This window comes from Camelina sativa, chromosome 8 (genome assembly GCF_030686135.1).
Source record: "Camelina sativa cultivar CO46 ecotype springtype chromosome 8, ASM3068613v1".
Classification (NCBI taxonomy): domain Eukaryota; kingdom Viridiplantae; phylum Streptophyta; class Magnoliopsida; order Brassicales; family Brassicaceae; genus Camelina; species Camelina sativa.
Genome location: NC_141887.1, coordinates 8,101,669 through 8,127,817, shown reverse-complemented (window position 1 = coordinate 8,127,817; position 26,149 = coordinate 8,101,669). Strand labels below are relative to the sequence as shown.

Below are 26,149 nucleotides of genomic sequence, written 5' to 3'. Positions count from 1 at the left end.
TTGTAAAAACGTGTTTTATCACATTTAGGGTTGAGAAATAATGGGATTGTGAGTTCGAATCTCATTCTCATACCTTAAATTTTCAAAAATTAAAAATAAACTAAATTTAATCTTTGGTCAGTATTTACACACCGGCCAAAACATAATGAAAATAACTTGATACTAATATATTAGAATCACGTAGCTCTTTGGGCCCTTGGCTATATTATAACCATTTTCTTGATTTGATTTGTTAATCTATGATCATTAGTGTCAGCCTGTCAGGCATTACACTAATTGTTCTTTTCTATTAACCTAGTATTCTACTAAGTTTTGGTCAATAACAAAGAAAGTCAAAAAAATATATATACTAATAAGTACAAACGGACGTGAGTGGAATGACTGAACGAGAGAGCGAGTAGAAGCTATCTGTCACAATCGCGGGCGGGTGAGGAGACAGAGAAAAAGAAGATATTTTAGTAGTCTTTCGGACAGCTACCATTAACAGTGTTAGATTACAACCAAACACGTGTCTTATTCCTACCACCGAGAACACCAAGTTTAAACAAGTGTCTCTTTGTTGTTGTCTTGTGCCTTATCTCACACTAGAAAATATCTAGCCGCGGAAAATATAAAAAAACTTCTAAAAACTCTAATCACCTTGTCTCTACCCTTGACCCGTCGTGTACTCGTGTGTTTGTTCTTTCATTTGATTTTAAATCCATTCACGCAAACAAAACAATAAGCAACGAGGAAAAAAACCAGAAATGCTGATAAAATTTGGTAAACTATTGGTCGATAATCATTTTTTAAAATAAATTGAATATCTAATAAAACAATTTACAAAAGTGAATGATCGGAAAAGGTGGTTCCGGTATACATGGACGATGTTATAAAAATGACCGGAAAGATTCACTAAAACAGTTTAAAACAATAGAGCAGAGAGGATATAATAAATATTAGTTTGGTCGTCCAAATTCTTTTTGTAAAATCGAAATTAAATACAGATACTACTACTATTTCATAAGAAATCTTGAATGACAATTTCAGATTTTTTATATTTTTTTTTTGTTAAGATGACATTTTCAGTAATGATGATCGGTTAATTGATCTTTAACAAAATTCTGGTGTAATAAATTTGATTTTTTTTACCAAGAAATTAGTTTTTAGAAATAATGAATAATGGTATTATTTCTGTTAGAAAAATATTTAACGTTTTCAGATAAGATAAACTTAAATCCATGTGCCCTTGATTTCTTTTATTTTGTGAGAAGGAAAAAAGAGACTAAAATATCCGTATTATATTTAAAAATAAATAATAAAACTAATATATAAAAGAATCAAATTGCAAAACTATGTACCAAAACAATAAACCATTTACTTTTTTATTAATAGATAAATTGAATATTTAGATACTCTTTTCGCCACTTGCATTAGATATTTTTTTTATTGGGATTGATTTTTCGATTTTATCCTAAAAAGTCACGAGCAAGATTTTTATAGACCAATCTGTTCACAACAAACTTGAATGTTGAAATATAATTAAATAAATAATTACAAACATTTGTAATTAATTACGTAAGAGATAGCTTCATTAAATTGATAAAAACAAGCAATTCAGTACATATTTCTTCCACATCGATAAATATGAAACACAGAGCAAAAAAACCAAAGGCTTAATAGCCACCACAGACCACACCTTATAAGAAGGAAAAAAAAAAGGTTGTTTGGCGTATTGGATGATCTCTTTGGAACTAGTAGTATATAAATACAGTATTTTGCTGATGTGGCAAACGTAGCCACGTCAGCCAACCATACTAGATATTTTGTTCGAATCGCTTCACCGTTAGATCATGGTCGGTTCACCACCCGCTTTAAATCTCAACCGTTAAAAGATTCGCTAGATTTTTTCTAGATATTTTCCTTTTCTCCACACAAATATATTATTATTACTATAAAAGAATATTTTATTTTTTTATTTCTTCTCTTTCTCTGTCTCTTTTATTATCTCTCCCACCTCAACAAATATTTTTGATTTGTTTTGTAACTGTTTCTTCTCTCTTCTTCTTCTCTTGAGAGAACTTTGCTTCTTCAATCGACGACGATTTTTAGGTTTTTTTTTTTAAGTGGAGATGAGTAGTAGCGTGGAAGTAGTTGAAGTCACGATGGAGAAAACAGTTGAGGCTGGCGGCGGAGGAAAGTTATCACGGAGGAAGATGCGAAAGAAAGACGGCGGAGGTGGAGGAGGAGGCGATGGTTTGGTGAAGTGGGAGAGGTTTCTTCCTAAAATCGCGTTGAGAGTTTTGCTCGTCGAAGCTGATGATTCGACTAGACAAATTATCTCTGCTCTTCTCAGGAAATGTAGTTACAGAGGTCAGTTTCTGTGTTTCTGATGATTTGGGAATTCGATTTGAGCAGTGAATCTGATTTCGTCTAATGATTTGGAATGTTACAATTTAGGAGTCAAAATTAGAAAGTCAACGATTTTGTGTCGGTTTTTGCAATCTTTTAGTTTCGGACACAAACATAGATTCTTGTCTAAGAAACGAGATTGACCTAGAGTGTATATAGTTTGAGTTTCTACAACAAGCTCTTGAAAGGTTTGATTTTAATGCTGTTGGTTTATTTTGTGTATGATCTATCAGTTGCTGCTGTACCTGATGGCTTAAAAGCATGGGAGATGTTAAAAGGAAAGCCTGAGAGCGTTGATTTGATATTAACAGAGGTTGATCTACCTTCAATATCTGGATATGCTCTTCTTACACTTATCATGGAGCATGATGTTTGCAAGAACATCCCTGTTATAAGTACGTTGACATTTACAGCTAACTCTTGTTTCAGTCTTTTTTTTTTTTTGAATCCATTGGTATGATTTTGGGCTTATTGTGTTGTTGTTGTTTATTTTTCAGTGATGTCGACACAGGACTCGGTGAATTCTGTGTATAAGTGTATGTTGAGAGGTGCGGCGGATTATCTTGTTAAGCCGTTGAGGAGGAATGAGTTGAGAAATCTCTGGCAACATGTCTGGAGACGACAAACTGTATGTTTTCATATATCCATCTTTCTTTTTAAGCTTATGTATATGTGTTCTGAGTAATCTATACAACTTAAAACCCGTTCTTATATAAGTTCTGGGAAATTTCGTTGTCTTGAAAAGATAATTGAGTTCTCAGATTTGTTTTTCTCTGTTTTTTTTATCATCTTGACAGCCACTAGCTCCTGATTGCTTCCCAATGGATGAGAGTGTTGGACAACAGAAACCCGAGGGTGCTTCTGCAAACAATTCAAACGGAAAGAGAGACGAGCATCTTGTAATTGGGAATGGTGGTGATGCTCAGGTTAGTTTGCTGATCCATGTGTGAATTTGGTTCTGTTCCTTGGTGTTTTGTTTCTAAACCGTTTGGTTAATCTTTGTGCTTGTAGAGCTCGTGTACAAGACCTGAGATGGAAGGAGAGAGTGCAGATGTGGAGGTCAACGCGAGAGACTCATTACAGATGGAGTGCGCAAAGTCTCAGTTTAGGGAGACAGTTCTAGCGAATGAGATGCAGAGTAAGCGAGTGCTTTTCATCTTTTATGCGAGCTAGCAAAAGAAGTTCCATCAGTTTCATTAGTTAACCCTTTATGTTTCGGTTAATTCTACAGACTCGTCGAAAGAAGCCATTGATTTCATGGGAGCATCGTTTAGAAGAACTGGACAACGTAACAAAGAAGAAACTGTTGCACAATACGAATCTCGGATAGAGCTTGATCTCTCTCTGAGAAGACCAAACGCTTTTTCCGAGAACCAATCTTCTGGAGACCGACCCTCTCTTCATCCTTCTAGTGCCTCAGCTTTCTCACGGTTAGTAGTCTAGTTTTCTGATTCCCTCCTTCTGTCAATCTTACAATTGTTACTCGTTCTTTGTATTGACTACGTCGCTATGTTCTTGTTACAGGTACGTACACAGACCATTGCAGACACAATGCTCAGCTTCTCCTATTGTTCCTGATCAAAGAAAGAACGTTGCGCCAAGTCAAGATGATAATATTGTGATATTCAACCAATACAATTCATCTGAACCGCTTCCAAATGCTCCAAGAAGAAACGATGCCTGCTTCTACACTGGAGAGGACTCACCAGGTCCACCATATAGCAATCAGATGAATTCTTGGCCTGGACAAAGCTCTTACCCAACACCAATGCCCATCAATAATATACACTTCAGGGGTCCTCCTAACACAGCGTATGCATCTGCAGTGGCTCCTACTTCAGTCTCCCCAAGTCCTAGTTCCGTTAGCCCGCATGAATACAGTTCCATGTTTCACCCCTTCAACGGTAAACCCGAGGGTTTGCTAGAGCGGGATGGTTCCATGGACTTAGATGAGAGAAGATACGTCTCTTCTGCAACCGAACATAGTGCAATAGGCAATCACATTGAGAAGAAGAACGAAGACGGATACTCGTCGTCAGTTGGGAAACTTCAGCAATCTCTTCAACGGGAAGCCGCTTTAACGAAATTCCGGATGAAGCGTAAGGATAGATGTTTTGAGAAAAAGGTATGAACTAACTTTGATTGTTTCATCACAATAACGGCTTTGTTAAGAAGAGTGATGCTTACGGCTTTTTGAATTACGTTACAGGTCCGTTATGAGAGCCGGAAGAAATTGGCAGAGCAACGTCCCCGAATCAAAGGGCAATTCGTTCGTCAAGTCCAATCCACAGAGGCTCCTCAGTGATCAAACAAATTGATATACATTATTAATACAGTTCAATTTTGTATCAACTAGGGGGATTTTGTTTTCTCCGATACAAGTGCTGTTCTTGTACACTAATTCCACGTAGATAGTGGGTGTTAGATTTGGTGACACTCTTGTGTGTACTTGCAGCTTTTGAGTTTCTTGTTGAGTTTAGGTAGGATCTACCCGTAGATTGTAATTACTACATACGTTTGGATTGTAGTTGTGTAAACTTGTTTGCAAGAAGAGTTAAATAATATGGACAAAGCTCAGCCTTACCAACTAAAGAAGTGAAGATAGAATAGTTGATAGCCTCGTGCCTAGATTACACAACACACGTCTACGAATCTGGAAGTGGATGTTGAACCACTGATATCGGTGACCAATCACAGGATTCTCTCAAGACCAAATAAATCTCCCTTTTAGGCTTACTGTGGAGATAATGGAAAAGTATCATATTATTATATTGAAAAGAAAAACATTAAAAAAAAAAAAAAAGGAAAAAAAAATCCAGTTTTATCCGGTCGGGTGGATTAAACCGGTTCTTCAAGCATTCTCGTATCTGAAGATTTCAGGGTTTTGGTCCCATTGCTTCCTTCTTCGTTCTAGTTTTCACTTTCATTGCGGAGATATCAAGTTTTAAAGGCATCCTCCTTGTTGAAAATTCCTAATCGGAAGTTATTATAGCTTAAATCTTTTTTCGTTTTTTGTTTTTGTTTTTTGGGTGTGTGAAATTTTTTTAATAAGAGCTTTCAAATTCTTAACTTGGGCGATGCTTAGATTGGTTCAGACACGTCTTCTTCTAGAGACAGCAAGTACTCTGAGAACTGCTTTACTCTTCTTGTCTTGCTGTGGACGAGTCTTTTCAAGTCTCCTATAGAAAGAGACTAAGGAATGGGATTACTGATATCAAGGCAGATGATGCTGTTGATCTATTCCAAGACATGATTAGGTCTCGTCCTCTTCCCACTGTCATTGATTTCAATAGATTGTTTGTTGCCGTTGCCAGAACAAAGCAGTATGATCTCGTTTTAGCTCTCTCCAAGCAGATGGAGTTGATTGGGGTTGCGTATGACTTGTACACTCTCAATATTGTCATCAATTGTTTCTGTCGGCGTGGTAAAGTTTGTTTTGCTTATTCTGTTTTGGGGAAAGTCATGAAGCTTGGTTATGATTCTGACACAACCACATTTAACACTCTACTCAATGGCTTATGTCTCGAGGGTCGAGTTCCCGAAGCTGTGGAGTTAGTTGATCGAATGATAGAAATGGGACATAGACCCAATCTCATAACGATCAACACTTTGGTCAATGGACTTTGTCTTAATGGTAAAGTGTCTGAAGCTGTGGTTTTGATCGATCGAATGGTTGAAAATGGTTGTCAACCCGATGAAGTTACTTATGGACCGGTTTTAAGTGTAATGTGCAAGTCCGGGAAAACTGCCTTGGCCATGGAGTTGCTCAAAAAGATAGAAGAAAGAAATATCAAGCTTAATGTAGTCCATTATAGTATCATCATCGATAGTCTTTGCAAAGACGAAAACCTCGACGATGCACTCAGCCTATTCAATGAAATGGAAGTGAAAGGGATCAAATCAAATATTGTTACCTACAACACTCTCATAAGAGGCTTCTGTAATGATGGTAGATGGGATGATGGTGCGCAGTTGCTTAGGGATATGATCACAAGGAGAATCACCCCTGACGTTGTCACATTCAACGCGTTGATTGATAGTTTTGCGAAAGAGGGAAAACTTGTAGATGCTGAAGCACTGCACGAGGAGATGATCATAAGAGGTATAGCTCCTAATATTATTACATACAATTCTTTGATAGATGGGTTTTGCAAGGAGAAACGCCTAGACGAGGCAAACCAGATGTTTGATCTGATGATTAGCAAAGAGTGTGATCCTGATATTGTCACGTTTAATATCCTCATAAATGGATATTGTAAGGCTAAGCGGGTCGATGATGGTTTTCAACTTTTCCGCAAAATGTCTATGAGAGGGGTGGTTGCTAATACAGTCACTTATAACACACTCGTCCAAGGGTTTTGTCAATCGGGAAAACTTAAGGTCGCCAAAGAACTCTTTCCAAGAGATGTTTTCTTGTCGTGTTCCTCCTAGTATTGTGACTTACAAAATTTTGCTGGATGGGTTGTGTGACAATGGGGAACTAAAAAAAGCAATGGAAATTTTTGAAAAAATACAGAAGAGTAAGATGGACCTCGATATTGGTATCTATAACATCATCATTCTAGGGATGTGCAATGATACTAAGGTAGATTATGCTTGGGATTTATCTCTAGTCTACCTCTTAGAGGAGTGAAGCCCGATGTTAAGACATACAACATAATGATTGGAGGACTGTGTAAGAAAGGCTCACTGTCACAAGCAAATATGTTACATAGAAAAATGGAAGAGGAAGGGTGTGCGCCAAACGACTGTACATACGACACTCTAATCCGAGCACATCTCCGAGGTAATGACGTAATGATGTCAGCTGAACTCATCGAAGAAATGAAGAGGTGCAGGTTCGCTGCTGATGCGTCCACTATACAGATGGTTATGGATATGTTATCGGATGGTAGATTAAAGAAAGCTTTTTGGATAGGCTATCGTGAATGTTTGATTTTATATTACGTGGTTTTGTGGGTTTATTAATTCAAGCCAGCTTTATCTCTTTGTCACATCTGATCGTCTTCTTTTTCTCTTCTCAAAACTCATTTTTCTTGGTAGTCTCGTTTTTTTCTCCAATTAGGGAATGTATTGGTGGTTTGTTTCTTTTTTTCAAATCCCTGTTGCACAGGAAAGAGAGAGCATTGGAATATCAATCTTCTTGTGTTGCTATGATTTGTTCTGTTTTCAGACATCAAGTAAGTCCAGTAAAACAAAAAGCAAATACAATTTTTCGTGGTCGCAGGGTAATGGGATTTTTTGTTTTTACAATAAGAAGGCTCAATACTGGAGGAGCATAGCAATAATAATGCTCTCAAAGCCGAAGGCAAATAAATGCCTACTTAACGCCTTACAAAATCTATGGATTAGAGGGCTTCAATCGCCAACTAGATTATTTAACCAGTGGTCATAAGAGTGGACACACACACATGAGTAACCTGATGCTATCATATTCGATCATCGGATAAGCAAGTTCACAGGGTCTTAAAGTGATTCATACGAGCACAACACTCTCAATGTCTAGTCTACAATTTCCCTCCTATGTGTATGTATTCCATGAAACTCCAATTTTATTGATCATGTATGATGTATCAGATTTTCTAAAATCAATAAAGCAAAGATGTTACAGTGATCTATCAAAACTTCTGAAAAACAACTTAGAACAATAGCCATAACCATTTGCATAAACGAAGCAGCAGAAGAAGAAGATTCTATAAATATATATATATATATATATATATGTGTATGTATTGAGTATACATATCTCTTTACATAAGCTCTGATTCTTCAATTCAAGATTTTAAGGTCGAATCGAATCAGGACTAACCCATTTCCAGTAATGCCTCTTCACAGTTACAGCTTTCCCGGCGGCGCGTGTCTCCACCGAATCTTCCGTCGAGTCTCCGCCGCCGTACTCTTTCTCCTCCGTGGTGAAATCTTCCTCCGGTAATCCCTCCACCGTCGCGTCCACCGAGTGCAGAGCGTAACGCGCCGGTAATCCAGGATACGACAACGAGTTCCTCTCCTCCACTCTTCTGCTGTAACTCCCGGGAATAACCCTAATCCTCTTTCCAACGTCGTCGTCGCCATCGGAGATAGATCCGAGCTCTTCTTTTATGGCGCGAATCACAGCTTCGTCGGGAGATTCTTCAGGCTTCATCTTCTCCGATAACGGACGAAACCTCTCTCTGATACTCCCGTCGGATAGTTCCTGATGAGATTCCACTAGAATCCGTCCGTTTTTCCCGATTACTCTAACGGTGACGACGTTGACGGTTCGTACCGGAGGAGTTGAATCGGCGAGAGAAGTTTCTCCGTCGGAGAGCTCAAGCCAGAGGTTATGAACGTTTTTGGTTCCTGGTTTGACTCCCCAGGCGGCGAACGAGTCAGAAGGTAATCTCGATTCGAGCCAATCGGAGAGAGATTGAGGATTAGCGAAGCGTTGAGAAGGAGGAGATCGGCGAGACATGGTGGCGGTCGTGGATCGACGGCGAGGGTTTAGAGGGAAAGAGAATCTGTTAGGAGGAAGAGTTAGCAAAGGCTTGGGAGATGACCAGAGGAAGAGGAGAGATACCGCCGCGAGAAACAGATCAGGTATGGCGGAGGTGACGGTCGCGTTACGAGGCCAGTGGTTGTTGCTGCTGCGGCGGTTTACGAGTGGTTTGTGCGGCGGAGATGGGCCAACGAACATGTCAATTGACCAAATTGCCCCTAACGAACGAAACGAACTTTGAACTCGAACTCAAATCGTCGTGGCTCATACTCGTACTCAAGATTCAGAGAGGGTATTAATATAATAAACACTTTTTATAATAGGACCAGAGAGATAAATAAATTAAATATGAGGAAGACATTTGTGACGTTTATTCGCATATCTAATCTTTTAATATTACTATATTCTCTTTAATTGCACAATAGATCTTATGTTTTTATATTTTGAACTTTACAACCCACGAACTTTTCTTTTTTACTACATTCTCCTTAATTGCACAATCAATCTAACATTTTACCCTTAGATTGTCTCTTTACATTAGCTACACACTACATATATGCAAAGTTCTTCACTCGTCATCGTCGTCGTCATCATCATCCACCAAAGCGTTGGACTCTTGCTCGTAAATCGGATACTCTCCGTCGCTACCACCATCACCAGGACCATATAGAGCTGGTGCGCGGCTTGGAAAACTATTGAACAAACCTTGCAGATAGGTTCTGGAGTTGTTCTCCATGTCGTCATCTTATCATTGTTTAAGGAAAAACTTATACCAAACCAGATCAATCTCTCTAACTTGTCTCCTCATACTCTAGAATCTGTATGAATGTACTTTAGTACTTAAAAATTAATTGGTGCTTATGTTATGAGAGTTTATGGCATTTAAGGATACATCCATGAGAACTTAATGATATCTCATCATCATCATCATTTGCACCCTGCAAAAGAACAACATAAGAGTAACAGAGAAATGATGAATTGGCCTTCGAAAAAAACGAATAAGTGATGTAAACAAGTCAAAGTTTGTAAGCGTAGTCACCACATTGAGGTCCTCGGATTCATCATCCATGTCTTCCGCATCTTCATCAGCATTAACATCACCATCTTTCTCTTCGTTTGTGTTTTTACACCTTTTCATATCTGCGAATAAGCATTTTACATCAATGTTAATCCATTTTTATCAAAGAATAAGCATAGCACAAAATGTATGACAAAATTATGCCTTCTTCATTCGATTTAGGCACATGTGATTGATTGATTCCCCTCATATATACTAACATACTCATATATAGCAACGTTTCCACCAAGTTTATTCAGTCAGTTTCACAGAACTTTAACACAGTGTTGAGACCACTGAGAGAGTAGAACTGCCTTCATTTCGTTGTTAACAATCACTAGATAGACTGCCTAAAACGTAAAGGAGATGAAAACTGAAATTTCCTTGCCGATCTCACCTTTAGGTGTTTCGTGGTGATTCCGTTGACCTGGTTTCATTGCATCTTTCTGAATTCGTGTCTTTTCTGACCTCTCAAACTCTTCTTGAATAGATTTAAAAACATCTTCGAAACCTGGCTCAGGAAACACAGATACAAACCTCACAGCTACACGGAGTCTCAAATTATCAAGCAGTGCTTCAGAGAACCATCCTGTTTTATACTGGCACAAAAAACATCAAATCAGAAAATAAACACCTCACAGAAAACAATCTCCCAATTCACAAACTTTAACGGCTGGTCAAAGATAATTGTTACACGACTTTCTGGGTGACTGGTGAGGTAGGTTTTAGCAACATTGCAAGTGCATATTAAGGCAGAGTAACATATCATATCTACCCGTCATTGTTAAAACTAAGGCAGAGTCTAATTTTATCGGTATCTACTTCATAAACAAAAGCTAAGCTTAGAACTCTTACATTACAAGTAGTCTGCTTGGGAGGCTTTCTTATTTCTCGTTGAATGTACTCGTCGTCAAGTTCAAATAACTGTAGAAATGTTTGGCATTTGAAAGGGAAAACTTTAAAAGCACAAATGTCATCCCAGCTTGGCTTTGACCTGTCACAAATAAGACGGAAAGAATAAATCACCTTATAATTGCACCTTTTCCATACATAAATCCACATATACTTGCAAAAATTGTTATTATGTTTTCCGTTTTTCTGGCATACATATTAGCAAATTGAGAATCTTGAGTAGAGAAAAAATTGAGTTAACAAGGAAATAGGAAAAAGTTACTTGTTAGTTGCATTGGCATCACAATAACCCCTTAATTCAGGTGGAACCCTGAATTCCATTCTCTGATATCTGAAAAGATAAAATACACAAAGAGGATGGATGTGAAGAGCTCAGCAGACTAGATGCAAGAGTAATATGAACTACAAAAGAAAATTTCATGTCACTGTAAGTTCCAACACCCGGATGATGTCACCACCAACACTTTCTGCATTGGAAGATCCAAAATACTCTCCCAATTGAGCCAATTAGAAATTGTATCATTTTCCAAAACACTTTGCAAAACACGTGGAAGTTCAGAGGTGTAATTGACCATTTCCCCTCTATTAGGAAACGATGGAGTGAAAAAAACCACAAACTCTTACCGGCCATGGTTACCCTTTACATTGGCATTTTGGAGGGTCAAACCTACCTATTCTGTTTTATTTGGAGGTGCAAAAAATGAGAATCCTAGATTACCATGTCACAGACCATGCAATTGTATTATGAGTGGATTAATAGATATATAACTTACACACGAGACTCAGGATCTTTCCGTGGATCATAGCCTCTTCTAATCCAGAACCTAAGAAATGGACCACCCGAGAAATAATATGCAGATCTAAGAAGAAACCTGCAGAGAAAACTCCAAAAAGTTGGTTATTTCAGTACTAAGAAAACTAATACACATAAGACACGCACAAAATCTGTTCACCTGTTTAGCATATGATGTGTGCATTTAAGATCTTTATCAAGTAGTCGTTGGACTATGGAATCTCTTGTCCACACAGGGCGCTCTTCAAAGAGTGCAGACACTGCCACTTGCCATTTCCATTGGTTGGAGCTGGGAACAATTACGTCTTCCCAGTTTAATATCTTTGGGATCTGTATGAATGCTAAGGACCGATCAAAGATATCCAACAGAATGATCACCAAAAAAGCATGGCTTCGTACTCAGCAATAATAAAATTTGGAAGATTAGTAAAAAGGAGGAAAGGATATCTTTAACACCGAAATCAATTGCAAATACTGGGCCAATATCTATCTGCATTATCAGAAAATCAATTAGCAAATGGAGAACTAGCAACCACAAGTAAACTGTCATGAAATTTTTAACAATCAAAATAAACAGAATAGCCGTGCCCATGATGTTTTGGAAATGTGAAACTGCGAGCTTTTACAGGCTTCAGATTATTTGACTCTGCAATTGCAGGCTTTAGAAAAAACGTTTGCAAACTAACGACTATCCTGAAAATACTAAGCGAATCCACCTCTTCCAAGCACCCAAAATCCAAAACCAGGTCTGCCTAAGAAAGGCCAATCCGTCAACAAAGTCTCGAAGCTTACCATTATAGTAATTAAAGAATTAGCAACCGGTCTATTAGTTGCGTAAGACAATATAGTCTATCATATCAGATGATATTTGAGTTATTATTTCTTCAACAGTCTGTTTATCCAGAAACGTCAAATGGTTTCATTTCTTCTTTTACCTCATAAAGAGTCTGAGTTGGTTCCTCTTTCTTTTTTGGTGATGTTACTGGAAGTCTCAGCCTGTGAACAAACAACGTAAGTGGAATTAATAATAGAACTTAAAACACTTTAGTCAACTATGGTACCCTACATCCTTCGCCTATAAGTCTATAACTAAAACACTTCGGAATAGACATCCTATGAAACAAACACCGGGTTTTCCTAAATAAGATTCAGATGAAAACAGATAACTTCACTTGGACAAAATTTCTGTTACCAGGTATTAGTGATAAAATTGTTGGGAATAATTAAGACAGTGTAATCTTACACCAAATTATCTGGCATATCTTTGGGTGCAAAGAACTGTGGCAATAACATCATTACATCTTCATCAGCCATGTCCATTAGGTCATTGTTTCCTGCATGATATCGGAGAGGATTTATAAAACATCATAGTTCACCTCCATAATGAATAGAGACAAATCACCTGCAAGCGGCTTCACCTCCATCCATTTTCTCTTCTTTTGCTGTGCAATATCCGCGTGAATAGGAATCACATGCTGATAGTCAGCCATGCCTTCACAATACCCCACATGAATAAGAGTAAAAAAAAAAAAAAAGAACTCAATATAAGAGAAGCTTAAATGCACAAGACCCCAGAAATTGGTGAACTAGGTTATGTACCATCGAAGCAATACGACTCAGACACACGAGCTACAATATCAGCACAAAGAGGTGGGCAAGCTTCTGGTAAGCAAGCATCTTTAGTGGCAAGAACAGGTTGACTTTCAGGCAGAGAATCTTTCTTAACAGCTTCCTTAGAAATTTTTAACAGAAACCCATTACAAGGACGTTGGACTCCCCAAGCAGGATGTGCATAAGGGTCTTCAGGGCGGAAATGTAGCTCAAGCTTGTTTGACATTGATTCTCTTGCCTACCCAAAAAATGAAAAATCAAAGTGATTATTTTGCTACTTAATGTTTTTCTTGTAGAAGATGTACAACTAAAACACCACTTCATTCACCCAATTTTGCTAAAATAGTGAAATAGATCAAGCCAACGAAATCAAGGAATGCTATGAAATAGTTCTATGGATGAAATCAGTATCACAACAGGGATACCTAGTGATATGTAGCATGCAAAGAAACAAAATAAAAAGTCTACGGAAAATGCGAAATTTACAGTAGTGATCCCTTGGATTCCCCCAAGAGTCTCGAGAGCTCGGGGAATAGATGATGGGTACCCAGGATAGTGAATTACAAACGCCTCCTTGCTCGGCAAGTTACCCGAGATTGTTCCGTTTTCGATGATTCCCATTGTTGTTTTTTTCCAAATTCACCTTACTGTGAATCCAAGAAACAAAAGAGATACATGAGATGAGTAACGAAGACTCTAGTCAATACGATTCATATAAATTTAACAAGGAATTGAATAATAGAGGTAGAACTAGTTCCGAAGCCATGGAAGAGAGAGAGCGATGCAATTGTAACGAAGACTCTAGTCAATACGATTCAAATACGCAGAGGATACAGAGGGAGAGAGAGAACGATTGTATTACCAGAAGTAGCTTTTAGATAGAGGATCGGAATAGATCTCGAACTAGAGCCGGTCCAGAAGGCCGTCTGGTGCGCCGGAAGAACATACGGCGGTCGGAGAAGAATCACCGGAGCTTTTGCACGGGATCTGTTTCCTCCCCGTAATGGCGGAATGCTAAACGTTGCCGTTTAGGATAATTGATCTCCGGAGTCTTGAGTGACACTTAACCGGGCCGGTTCTGACTAAATTAACACGTGGTTATAACTGGAAAAAAAAAATACAGAGTGCCACTATTTACAATGGTAGTAATTTTTTTCTAAAAGTTTGGTGTTTTTTATACTCAAATACCTAAATAATTTGAAAAAATTCAACACTAATTATACAATTTATATTTAAAATTTAAAATATTACACGAAACAACCATTTTATATAAATTAATAAAATCTTTACTATAATCATGAACTGTATTTATTCTTTTAAGGAAATCGCGTATAAAAACAGTAAGTATTTATTTACGCATTTATATATTCACCTTTGTGGACATTAAAAAGGTTGTTAATATATGTTGCCAAAGGAAAAAAAAAAAAGAAAAAAACCTGATTGTCCCCAAAAAAGTTACGAAGAAAATTATCAAAAAGAAAAGAGAAAAAAACGGTAAATTATGTTGTCAAATAAGAAACTAAAAGTAAATATAAATAAATAAAAAAGAGAAAATAATATCAGAATCTTATTAATAAATGGTTGACAAAAAAATCACTTTAAGTTTAGAAAGAAAAATAAAATAAAATAATAATAATATTTATTGTATTTGCTTATTTTCTTGACTAATGTCAAAAAAATGAAATAAAAATCTTGACTAGAAAGTATTGTTTAGCTATAAAGATCATAATGATGAGATCTCTCCATTATGATCATTTCCTTAAAGCTTCAAACATTTCTTCAGTTCATGAGTTGTTTCTGATATCTTATTTCCATCCGAACATCCATCTTTTGGTTTGATCATGGCTGTTGTTGAAAATGCTGATGTGAAAGTTGACTCTTCTGATCATGATTCAGACAACAACACTGATTCCTTAAAAGACACAAAATCACCATGTCCTGATGATCAGAAACCTGAATCCAATAGCTCTGTCGAAACTCCAAATCTCACAAACGAATCGACACAAAGAACCAGTGATGAAGTGAATCTCAAGAGTCATTTGAATCCAATGGCTAAGGAATATGTTCCTTCTTTGCAAGCTCTAAACCACTCCGAGTTCTTAAGAAATAGATTATGGTTTGCTAACTATTTTCCAATGAAAGTTATTTCTATTGAGGAGACTGGCCATTTTGCTACAAGGGTATACATATCATATTTTATATTTTTCTCTGAATTATTATCTCTTTGTGTTGGATTTATTATGTTTCATGAAATCTCTGCTCAATGTTTGATCAAACTGGTTTTTTTAACTCTTTTTGCATGTTATTTTTCATTTTTGACGTCTCGGTGTTGAGGAATTTAGTCAATTTGTTCATACCACACACATTTTCTCCATCTTTTTTTTTTGTTTTCTATTTTATTTCAACATTTTCGAGATTATGGTAATGAAGTAACCCTTTTTAAGTAGTGATTGAAAGCTTTGAACCTATGTGCATATTGATTTTTGTTAGATTATTGTTATTCTTGTTAATGCATGCTTGCTCTTTAAGTCTTGCTAATTAAACACAGAGAATGAACTTTGACCAAGGGAGGCGATGGATGAACAAAAGAACCTCGAGTCAGATCAGGAGAACTGTGTATATCTCAGACATCGATCAACAAGTATAAAACAGAGATATATATATATATATATATATTGTCTCAATTAGAAAGCATTTTTCTCATAAAGAATCTGATATATATATATAACCAAAAGCTCTCTTTAATTTATCTTTTTATATAGGTTACTGAGGAGCAGCTTGCAAGTCTATTTTTATCTTGTGGCCAGGTACTTACGTAATGATCTTTAAACCACTTTTGTTTCTTGGTGTTCACTCAATTCTTATACATTTTTTTTTTGGGTGCTAATATTTGGGTTTACATGCAGGTTGTTGATTGCCGTATATGCGGTGACTATAAGTCTATTCTCCGTTTCGCCTTTATTGAGTTCACTAATTCAGGTATTTGTGCCAAATTTATTATCAGTTGAATTGTTCTTGTTTTGTTTTTTAATCAGTGAAGTAATGTTCTCAGAGGGAGCTAGGTCTGCTTTAGGAAAATCGGGTACTATGGTTGGTTCTCATCCTATTAGGGTTCTTATTTCCAAAACAGCGATCACGCCCGTTAACCCATATTTCCTTCCAAAGGTAAGTTGATATAATCAATCTTGAGCTTGACGACTATAGATAACTCTGATTCAATCTCACAACTACGTGTTCGCATAACGTTGTTTTCTTTCCTTTAGTCTGAGGACGAGCGAGAGAAGTGTGCAAGACTGTTTATTGTACTAACATTGGCAAGACGGTAAAACTTGTTATGTTCATTTTTGTCAAATCCCTCTGCTACGCTCAGTACCTATTTTCATATCAGACTAATCAACGTTTACCATCTTATATACGTTTTTTTTTTAAAATGTAGGTCACTCAAACGGAATTGGAAGATTTCTTTAAAACAGCTTGTGGTGAGGTATAGATAATTTGGTTTTGACTGTAGCCCGTTTGTATAAACTATTAACGATGTTGTGTTTTCTCATTTAACACCATCTCTGTTTTTTTTTTTTTCTTTTTAGGTTCACCATCTGAGGCTTATTGGAGACTGTTACCACCAAACCAGCATTGCTTTTGTCGAATTTACTCTGGTGAATTTCTAATTGCTTGTTTCCATTCATGAATTTTGATTATAGTATTTATTTATCCCTCCGTTATGAACATTATTAATATGTTATGACTCTTTGCCTGTATTTTCAGGCAGAAAAAGCAGTTTCTGCTCTTAATTGCAGTGGTATTCTTTTGGGAGGGCTCCCAATAAGGTGAGCTTACAAGAAACAAAATAAGGTTTATAATACTTACTTATCACTGTGAGATTAATATTTTGCTTTTGTCTATGTGTGTGAAAGGGTAAGCCCGTCAAAGACGCCAGTAAGGCCACACCGCTCTGATGTAAACTAAAAGCTAATCACTCTGAGATTCTGTTGTTCCACAGGCTGCTCGGGTATCTTTGAACTATGAACTATCAGTAACTTAGGCTAATCTTTCTTCTTCTTCTTCTAAAAATTCAGAACCAAACTGATTCTGTTATCTGTTTTTTTTTTTTTTTTCAATTATTTTAATCTCTGGGAACATCTTTTTGGTTATCTTTTATATATGGATCATTGTAAGACCTTTTTGTACAAATCCTCACTTTCTCTCTTTCTCTGGCTCTTCACGCATTTATGTTTGGTATGATTTATTCAATGTTTTTTTTTTTGATGAAAGTGAAAGTTGTTGGATTTTTTAATATTTGATATTTTTGGTATTGTTTCTGTTAGATTTTAGGAGAGTTTTGCTTTGTGAATGAAGATTTAGTTTCTCTGTTTTTTTCTTTTAATTTTGTTTTGCTAATCTTTTTCCTTGAGTTTTAATTGCATCTTTGTTTGAATTAAGCTATTTAATTTAGTTCGTTTCTCTATGATATTAAACGACTTTTTCTATATGAATGTAAAATTTTATTAAAAAAACGTTGGTTCGATATAATTGACAAAATATTAAAAGATATTTGATTGAATTGTTTGGTTTGTTTTATATGATTTGACAAAATTACACTCAAATGTGAACCCACAACAGAAAAATTAAGGACACTACATATGGAAGTTTTACTTGACTTTATGTTTGTAATTTAATATACAAATCATGTTTAAAAGATTATAAAATTGACCTAGTCCTCTTGTGTAACGGGAAGAACTTTGTCAAAATTTGGGACATTAACCTGTTATATACTTATATATAAACGTATACAAAGGTTGAAAGAAAAGGAGAAGCCAAATATATATATATAGAAATTGGAATGAAAATGTCAACTGATAAGACTATCGTCGGCTAACCAACCGGTCAAGATGGTTGGAGAATAGAGATTACGTATACGAAAAAAGTTACGACCAGACAGACCCAACGCAAGATATTTCGTGCGACACAAGTCAACAATCAAACCGGACCATACGGTTAAGAGACGATTGATTGATTCTCCTACTGAGAAGGCAGCAAATTCTGGTTCATTTGACCGGCGACCATCTAATGGTTTGGACCAAACCGGCGATATGTTGAATGGGATTTTGGTTACTAATTTGTATCAAGGCCGTTTCAACCGGTTTATATTAAAAGAAGTTAAAAGTGGCCTTTTGTTGTCTCTTTCAGTGCTTGACGGTGGAGGGGGTAGTAGGTGACTGTATTAACTCGTTTTCGCGTTTCTCATGCATATATGGACATATGGTGACAGATCAGAGTCAGTTTCTTCAAAAATTATTACATTATTACTTCCCTTATTTTATTTATTTTCTGTAACTAACGAGCGTTTTTATTATTATTTTGAAATCTTTATTAAAAAAAATGGAAACGAAAAAATTGTTGAATCATTTGTTAGGTAGATGTTTGAGGGATTCATTTTTTGCACATAGGATCATGGATCTAGTTACCGATGTTTGGTAGATGGATTTTGGAAGGCGACTGACCAGTTTATGGGTAGAGGATGGTATTGCATTTCTCCTGAGGGAGAATTTTCCACTATGAATGCATCTAATTCTCGTCGTAGCTTGTCACCCCTCCATGCAGAGGTGGAAACCCTCCCATGGGCAATGAGTTGTATGATTAGTGCGAATAATGAGAAAGTTGTTTTTCTCACAAACTGTTCTGATTTGGTGAAGATGGTGTCTTCGTCTTCTGAGTGGCCTGCTTTCAATACATATCTGGACGTTATTGAAGAAGATAAGGATGAGTTCCTTTCATTCTCTGTCGTTCAGATCCCCAGATCACAAAATGATAGAGCGGACAAACTGGCGCGTCGAGCTAGAGTGGAGTCGCATCCAATTACCTTTGTGAACAGTTTTTCTTCTAATTGGTTTTTTTGAGCTAATTTTGTATTCTGGTGGCAAAAAAAAAAATCTAGTTATCAACTACATTTCAACATTAAGGTTTTAAAATTGATTAATTAAACAATTTATTACTTAATAACCAAAAATCTAAAAACGGATTGCAATAACCATTCCAAATTAACGGAGAAGATCTGAATCTACACCGATTATTCCTTCGATTTTGTAGTGGACCGTCCAACATAATTTTTGTTCAAATATAATCTTGATGCAAAATATAATCCCAAACACAAAAAAATCACTGGCGGGGATTGTATGTGATTATGACACGTTTGCCAAATGTTGGGGAACTTCATCACTTAACTATGCTAACTCACTTTTAGAAGACGCTAAAGCTTTACTAGCTCTAACATAATGCAACATACATAACCCAAAGCTTCAGAATGGTTTGCTTTGAAAGAGATTGTCAAGTGCGTATAGAAACTGTTAACAGACGTACTCATGATATGTCTATTGCTGGTTTAGTTCAAAATATCCATTACTGGACTAGCCGATTCGAGAAAATGGTGTTTCAACATACTAAACAAATTTGTAATAAGGTAGTCAATCTTCTAGTAAAATATGGATGCCTTCATTCTAATTTTTATTTTGATAAAAGGTTATTCCCCTTCTTGGATAACCGAACAATTGTATCTGGACTTCTGACTCGTAAAGTTCAATTTTGACGAAAAATATATTGTAAGTAATTGAAATTATATAAGAAATGTAATAGTAAAGTGTTTAATTAACTTTAGGTATAATTGTTTTCCAAGATAACACTTTTTAATAAATAATATATATATATATATATATATATATATATACATATATAAAAATGTGTGTGATATTGTAATGCTATTTATATTTACGAACATACTATTAATAATTCTACAATATTTTAGTTAGTAAGCCATTGTAAAGTTAATGTAGTTATTAGACTATTTTTTAAAAAGCTAAGAGACTAAAACTAAAAGTTATTTTTTGTCGATATCGTTATATGGAAATATTGGATCATGTAAGTCAAATCGATAGAACATTATTGTAATTATGTGTAACGGTAAGATATAACTAGAAAACCTTTTTAATTTAAATGACGCAGGAATCCTTTTAGTTACTAGCGTTAGAAGTTAAACAGTTTTTTTTTTAACAAAGCATTGCCGCCTAATGTAGTTTCTTACATTGCACGGTATCATTTTCTGTTAAAAAAAATTAAATGTATGCTAAAACCAATCCCTCTACATTGCAAAAATAAAAGAAATACCAATCCTCCACGAAACAGTATTTTTTTTGAATCATTTACAAAAATAAAATTATGCTCAACATACAAAAAAAAAAAAGAATTCTTAGCAAATTCGTAAGAAAATAATTAAATTGAAGAAGAAAATTTTACTTTACAGCAACTCAATTATTTTTCACCATATTGAGGCAAAATTATTTTTTTCAAAAACCAAAATCCAAGCTACAATAAAATTTTGTTTTTTTTTCGTCGTTACTTTTTCAAATTCAACAATTAACATCATAAGATGTGTACACACACATGAAAGAAGCGTCATTAAATGAAATTGAACCAACAATTAAAAAAAAAAGGTGATTAAATGTCACACTACGCGCTCTTCCCTCTTGTTGTTTAGTGGGTGCTCTTCTTTTGAAACAATAACGCCTTCTCCTCTTTTTTTTCTTTTATTTTTTTTTTCTGCTTTAAATCTCTGAGCTCTTTTTTCTTTATTTACTGAAAACTTCATTTTTTTTTCTCCTTTACAAAAAAAACATTTGAGTTTTTTTTTTCTTCGCTATTCAAACTTCGTCTCCTCACCGTCCGATGTATTGACTCTGACCGATCAGTCAATTGTGAGCTCAATATCCAACGGTCATGGGTCATTGTTACAGCCGGAACATCTCCGCCGTCAAGGACGACGAGATCCCCGCCGGGAACGGCGACGTTTCGAATCAACCTTCTCAACCGACGGAAAATAACCGGCGTGGTTCGGTTCCTCAGTCTCCGGCTGCTTCCGAAGTCAACAACTCCTACAACATTAGCCCTTTCCAGAGTCCTTTGCCGGCGGGAGTAGCTCCATCGCCGGCGAGAACTCCCGGAAGAAAGTTCAAATGGCCGTTTCCTCCACCGTCGCCTGCGAAACCGATTATGGCGGCTTTGAGACGGCGACGTGGTGCTCCGCCTCAGCCTCGGGATGAGCCGATCCCGGAGGATAGCGAAGATGTGGCGGATCACGGTGGTGATAACGGCGGAGAGAGGCTGGATAAGAATTTCGGGTTTGGGAAGAACTTCGAAGGGAAGTATGAGTTGGGGAAGGAGGTAGGGCGAGGGCATTTTGGTCATACTTGTTGGGCGAAAGCCAAGAAAGGGAAGATGAAGAACCAAACCGTTGCCGTCAAAATCATCTCCAAAGCTAAGGTTTGTGTAGTTTGAGACAATGTAATACCTAACCATCAGAGATGTAGGGACTCTTGGTTCTTACTGTTCACAACATTAATCACTATTTCAGAATAATCTCTGTAAAGATTTTAGAGAGAGTCCAAGATTCTCAAATTGATGGAGTGTAGAATGTTAAAAAGCTAGGTTCTTGAGCTTGTTCTGAGATCACTTGGTTTTTTGATTTTTCAGATGACATCGGCTTTATCTATTGAAGATGTTCGTCGAGAAGTGAAGTTGCTGAAAGCTTTGTCCGGGCATAGGCAAATGGTTAAGTTCTATGATGTATATGAGGATGCTGATAACGTCTTTGTTGTTATGGAGTAAGTGTAGTTTACTTAACTCTATATGGTTCATTCTTAATTATCTCATTGTGTTTGGATTTGGAAGATTCATCATGGAGTTCTTAAGTAAATGTTACATTTTTAAGTGGCTGGCTGTTTCCAAGTTTTTCAGTTTAAAGTACAAGATTTACTAGTTTCATTTATACCATTCAAAGTACAAAAGATTTACTAGTTTATTAAAGGAGTCGACTTTAGAATATTCAATCTTTCTCTCTTATATGCTTCTAGGTTATGCGAAGGTGGAGAGCTTTTGGATAGAATTTTGGCGAGGTAAATCCAAAGTCTTGCTTTCATATGAGTGTTTTAATTGCGGCCTACCACGGCTAGTTAGATTTGCAGTAGATATGGGTTCCAACCTTGTATTATTATCTTGTATGTTATTGCAGAGGTGGACGATACCCTGAAGTCGATGCCAAACGTATTCTTGTGCAGATTTTGTCTGCAACAGCTTTTTTTCATCTTCAAGGTGTTGTGCACCGTGATCTGAAGCCGGAGGTACACAGTCTGCTTTTTTAAGTTTCTGATATTTCAGTTAATGCCACCTATTCCGTCTTCGTTGCTATTTATGGTTGCTTAAACACATGGTACAAATGTGTTTCCAGAATTTTCTCTTCACCAGCAGAAACGAGGATGCAATACTCAAGGTCATAGATTTTGGCTTGTCTGATTTCATTAGATATGGTAATGATCTATTTCTTTGTTCCCCTTTCTTGTTACAAGCTTTGACATTAAAGTTTTCTGGTGATTTTTGCTGCATTGTGTTATTCAATATCATTACCACAACTGTTATTCTGTCCCCTTGGCATTATTAGTCTTGCAAATCCCATATGTATAAGATTATGCTCACGTTTAATTTTCTTGTTAATCTTTTTACATTTGCAGATCAGCGTCTCAATGATGTTGTAGGAAGTGCATACTATGTTGCACCCGAAGTCCTCCATAGGTCTTACAGCACTGAAGCGGATATGTGGAGCATTGGTGTCATAAGTTACATACTACTCTGTGGAAGCAGACCATTCTATGGAAGAACTGAGTCTGCGATATTCCGATGTGTGCTTAGAGCTAACCCTAATTTTGAGGATATGCCATGGCCTTCAATATCTCCTACTGGCAAAGACTTTGTGAAAAGGCTTCTTAACAAGGACCATAGGAAACGAATGACAGCTGCTCAAGCTCTAGGTAATTTCTTTCTTGTGGTTTAATATGGGACACTGATCTTGAAAAAGAAAAAAGAGTATTGCTTTAAGTATTATTATGAGTTGGGCTATCCATAAGCGGTATTATTATATGATATTTTTTGCAGCTCATCCGTGGTTACGTGATGAAAACCCTGGTTTACTTCTTGATTTCTCCGTCTACAAGTTGGTCAGGTCCTATATTCGTGCCTCACCTTTTAGACGATCAGCACTTAAGGTAAGTGTTTGTTTGATACCCTCATACTATAATCGAGCGCATTTATCTTTTCTCTTTCTACTTATATATACATAGCTGATCTACTTATCAAAATCCTCAGACTATTAATGCTTCAAACAGAATGTTACTCATCTTTTCTTTGGCACTCAGTGAATAATATCCTGATACAGCATTCATTTGATAACATTTGTCTTATGGTTGTCTGTGTTCTTATCTTGATCGGTTTTTTTCTGTTTTAATCTTTTAAATAGGCTCTCTCCAAAGCTATACCCGATGAAGAACTTGTATTCCTTAAGGCACAGTTCATGCTCCTGGACCCTAAAGACGGAGGCCTATCTCTTAACTGTTTCACCACGGTCAGTGTGTCTTTTCCTGATTAAGCTATAGCATTTTTACTCGGTATTTGATTTATTAATCTATTATATCCACTATATGTAATCCCTTATTGATCTCGAGATCCCATTTTCTGAATTGAAATATTTTAGAGCTTAAAATCGCAAAGAGAAACAAATCAGAACTAAAACACCAAAATGGTTTCCTTCAGCAAAAGCCAATAAACAAAGCACAAAGCTTTTCCCTGATAAATCTTTCAAAGTTCTATCTAGCTTGCATGACCTAAAAGCTTCCTGAGAAAAAGAAATACGAAATAGTTTCCTATTCAAACAAATAGAATGTTGATGTACAAAAGAACATTAAACTTATACATATCAATTATAACCGTTTTGAGTGTAACTGCAGGCTTTAACGAGATATGCTACTGATGCTATGATAGAATCAAGGCTTCCTGACATTTTAAACACGGTAACGTATCTGTTGTTATATATTGTCTTTGCTTTTGAAGTTTATGGGTGAACCAATTATGAATGCAGATATGGTTCATGGTGGTGCTAGTCGAAAATGATTGTAGATTTCCTCTAGGGTGGGAAACTTAAAAGATTCTGACTCGTTGTGCTTGCGATTGATGTTTCTTTACTGATTTTCATACTCTTACAGTTGTAGCACTGGGATTTTGAATTTTCGCTATTTTCTTACCTTTTTTTTTTTCCTTTCTATGAAGATGCAACCGCTGGCGCAAAAGAAACTCGACTTTGATGAGTTCTGTGCGGCTGCAGTCAGTGTTTACCAACTGGAGGCTCTTGAAGAATGGGAACAGGTTGCAACTTCAGCATTTGAGCATTTCGAACAGGAAGGAAACCGAATCATATCCGTCCAAGAACTTGCTGGGGTACAGTCCGACTTTAAACTTCTATGAGATCGCGTATATCACCATAGATTTCTTGAGATTTAAAAACATTGTTCTAATTTTGTGGTGTGTGTGACTGCAGGAGATGAGCCTGGGACCGAGTGCGTATCCTCTGCTCAAGGATTGGATCCGGAGTTCAGACGGAAAGCTGAGTTTCTTGGGCTACGCTAAGTTCTTGCATGGAGTGACCGTACGAAGCTCGAGCTCGAGACCTAGGTGACATATTGTAATGTAAAGTCTTCTTCTAACATGTGAATTGAGTTTCAAGAAACATCCAAAAATGACGTCGTCATCAGAGACCTGAAGTGGAAGTGAAGTCAAGTAGGTATTTATTTCCTTTGTAAATGATTCGTGGAGCATTTTGTTTTCAGAGGAACCAAAACCTAAAAGAAACCAAAAAAGGAAACATATTTATATATTATAGGAATTGGGGAGGCGTTGTTCTGATCTTGTTTCTCAGCTTTCAGTTTTGTTAGTATGATAAAACATCGGCATAGTTAGAGATAGCTATAATGGAAAAAAACAAAGCTAGTGAAAAATGACGACGTACAAAAAGTAGATAATAGTACTAATTTTACTCGAATTGGTAACATCTCTAAAAATTGTGAGTTATAGTTGTCCTATCCTATGAATCTGGTTTTTCCGTTCGCGCCGAACTTCATATACTGTGTAGTGCCAAACTAGTGTTTAGTGAGAGCCGAGGGGAGCTGTCGTTGTGGCTTTGGCAAACCCGGGCAATATATGAAATCAGGTGAAAACATCACACCAATCCATTGGGACGGGAATTGTCTAAAGAGAAGCGAGTGACGCAATTGTTTCAAGCAGTTTAATTCAAAGAACGAACAAGCAAAAAAGGTTGTGGTTTCTTGAATCTTTTCAAGATTATGTAGCATACTGCATACATAGGGATTTACTTTATTACTTGTCATCCTGCCCCATGATGAAATTAACGCAATATAGCAATTAACCGTCAATCATTTTCGCTTTTCCTAAACTATAAATCGATGAGGATGATTTGTTCTTGCATGTGTAGTACTAGTGTAAAACATATATTTCTCAAACATGTAAAGTGAGTGTAACCAAAAATGCGGAGGTTCGTAGGGAACAAAAAAAGTATGGTAGAGAAAATTGAAGTGGGTGGTTAGAACAAGCTTTTCATATGAATCAGTCTGTCTCTACTCGTAAATTATTGATTCTGTGGGTCTTGTCTAATTTAGCATTCATACAATTTAAATTAGTTGTAAGTTGTAACCACTTTTTCTTCGACAGTGTTAGTTACACTCGTTTTACCTGTGTTTAATTAAGAGACATTGTTTGTATCTGATATATTTTGATTTCTGATACACTCATTCTTATAAGAAAAAAAAATAAGGGAATAAATCCTTTATGTAACACATTTTGGAAAACTAAAACAAATATATTAGCTTTTTTTTTTTTTTTTTTTTTGAACAACCTATTAGCTTTCCCTCAGATAACACAATAAAAAGATCTAGAAAAATATATAAAACAAACACACAATGGATATATATGCTTATATTTGATTAAAAAATTATTATAACTTAAGTATGTGGTTTTCAATATA

The 26,149-nt window shown here is 36.3% G+C and overlaps 4 protein-coding genes and 2 pseudogenes across 6 annotated transcripts; 4 read left to right on the top strand and 2 right to left on the bottom strand.

Annotated features, from left to right (window-relative positions):
• Positions 1-1,547: 1,547 nt before the first annotated feature.
• On the top strand, positions 1,548-4,983 carry LOC104706761 (two-component response regulator-like APRR5). The gene is made up of 8 exons (XM_019228385.2): positions 1,548-2,352; positions 2,625-2,786; positions 2,889-3,019; positions 3,189-3,317; positions 3,403-3,529; positions 3,623-3,821; positions 3,916-4,516; positions 4,601-4,983. Exons 1-8 carry the CDS (start codon positions 2,112-2,114, stop codon positions 4,694-4,696), a joined length of 1,686 nt encoding a protein of 561 aa, XP_019083930.1. The 5' UTR covers positions 1,548-2,111; the 3' UTR covers positions 4,697-4,983.
• A 334-nt stretch (positions 4,984-5,317) lies between these two features.
• Positions 5,318-7,548, top strand: LOC104709343 (uncharacterized; annotated as a pseudogene).
• Positions 7,549-8,030: 482 nt separating this feature from the next.
• LOC104706760 (uncharacterized) lies at positions 8,031-9,280 on the bottom strand. Its single transcript, XM_010422972.2, has one exon. It carries the CDS (start codon positions 9,062-9,064, stop codon positions 8,174-8,176), a length of 891 nt encoding a protein of 296 aa, XP_010421274.1. The 5' UTR covers positions 9,065-9,280; the 3' UTR covers positions 8,031-8,173.
• On the bottom strand, positions 9,236-14,570 carry LOC104706759 (uncharacterized). Of its 2 annotated transcripts, none has more exons than XM_010422970.3 (15): positions 14,102-14,570; positions 13,726-13,886; positions 13,228-13,477; positions 13,031-13,120; positions 12,872-12,962; positions 12,564-12,624; positions 12,076-12,118; positions 11,789-11,960; positions 11,609-11,707; positions 11,098-11,166; positions 10,779-10,917; positions 10,321-10,522; positions 9,906-10,006; positions 9,759-9,804; positions 9,236-9,610 (listed from the first exon to the last, which is right to left on the bottom strand). In XM_010422970.3, exons 2-15 carry the CDS (start codon positions 13,858-13,860, stop codon positions 9,435-9,437), a joined length of 1,674 nt encoding a protein of 557 aa, XP_010421272.1. In that variant the 5' UTR covers positions 13,861-13,886; positions 14,102-14,570; the 3' UTR covers positions 9,236-9,434. The 2 variants fall into 2 exon arrangements, with proteins under 2 accessions (XP_010421272.1, XP_010421273.1); XM_010422971.3 differs by having other exon boundaries at positions 9,909-10,006.
• A 418-nt stretch (positions 14,571-14,988) lies between these two features.
• Positions 14,989-17,447, top strand: LOC104706758 (polyadenylate-binding protein-interacting protein 13-like; annotated as a pseudogene). The gene is made up of 10 exons (XR_015563823.1): positions 14,989-15,419; positions 15,788-15,880; positions 16,002-16,046; positions 16,146-16,218; positions 16,292-16,404; positions 16,503-16,561; positions 16,676-16,723; positions 16,827-16,895; positions 17,005-17,066; positions 17,154-17,447. The product of XR_015563823.1 is annotated as a polyadenylate-binding protein-interacting protein 13-like (transcript).
• Positions 17,448-20,684: 3,237 nt separating this feature from the next.
• LOC104706757 (CDPK-related kinase 4) lies at positions 20,685-25,014 on the top strand. Its single transcript, XM_010422969.3, has 11 exons — positions 20,685-21,549; positions 21,760-21,890; positions 22,140-22,181; positions 22,298-22,406; positions 22,514-22,592; positions 22,794-23,090; positions 23,215-23,324; positions 23,576-23,680; positions 24,063-24,125; positions 24,382-24,549; positions 24,650-25,014. The coding sequence occupies exons 1-11, from the start codon at positions 21,007-21,009 to the stop codon at positions 24,785-24,787; spliced, it is 1,785 nt and encodes a 594-aa protein (XP_010421271.1). The 5' UTR covers positions 20,685-21,006; the 3' UTR covers positions 24,788-25,014.
• Positions 25,015-26,149: the final 1,135 nt, after the last annotated feature.

What these genes read in the sequence shown, in the direction of transcription:
- LOC104706757 (XM_010422969.3), top strand. Translation starts at nt 21,007, where the DNA reads ATGGGTCATTGTTACAGCCGGAACATCTCCGCCGTCAAGGACGACGAG. An exon ending in GACAGCTGCTCAAGCTCTAG is followed by an intron (nt 23,091 to 23,214) that starts GTAATTTCTTTC and finishes TATTTTTTGCAG; the next exon opens with CTCATCCGTGGTTACGTGAT. An exon ending in TTAGACGATCAGCACTTAAG is followed by an intron (nt 23,325 to 23,575) that starts GTAAGTGTTTGT and finishes TCTTTTAAATAG; the next exon opens with GCTCTCTCCAAAGCTATACC.
- LOC104706759 (XM_010422970.3), bottom strand. Translation starts at nt 13,860, where the DNA reads ATGGGAATCATCGAAAACGGAACAATCTCGGGTAACTTGCCGAGCAAG. An exon ending in CAACTCAGACTCTTTATGAG is followed by an intron (nt 12,119 to 12,563) that starts GTAAAAGAAGAA and finishes CTGATAATGCAG; the next exon opens with ATAGATATTGGCCCAGTATT. An exon ending in AAAGATCCTGAGTCTCGTGT is followed by an intron (nt 11,167 to 11,608) that starts GTAAGTTATATA and finishes TTATCTTTTCAG; the next exon opens with ATATCAGAGAATGGAATTCA.
- LOC104706760 (XM_010422972.2), bottom strand. Translation starts at nt 9,064, where the DNA reads ATGTTCGTTGGCCCATCTCCGCCGCACAAACCACTCGTAAACCGCCGC.
- LOC104706761 (XM_019228385.2), top strand. Translation starts at nt 2,112, where the DNA reads ATGAGTAGTAGCGTGGAAGTAGTTGAAGTCACGATGGAGAAAACAGTT. An exon ending in CAAGAACATCCCTGTTATAA is followed by an intron (nt 2,787 to 2,888) that starts GTACGTTGACAT and finishes TTTATTTTTCAG; the next exon opens with TGATGTCGACACAGGACTCG. An exon ending in TCTAGCGAATGAGATGCAGA is followed by an intron (nt 3,530 to 3,622) that starts GTAAGCGAGTGC and finishes TTAATTCTACAG; the next exon opens with ACTCGTCGAAAGAAGCCATT.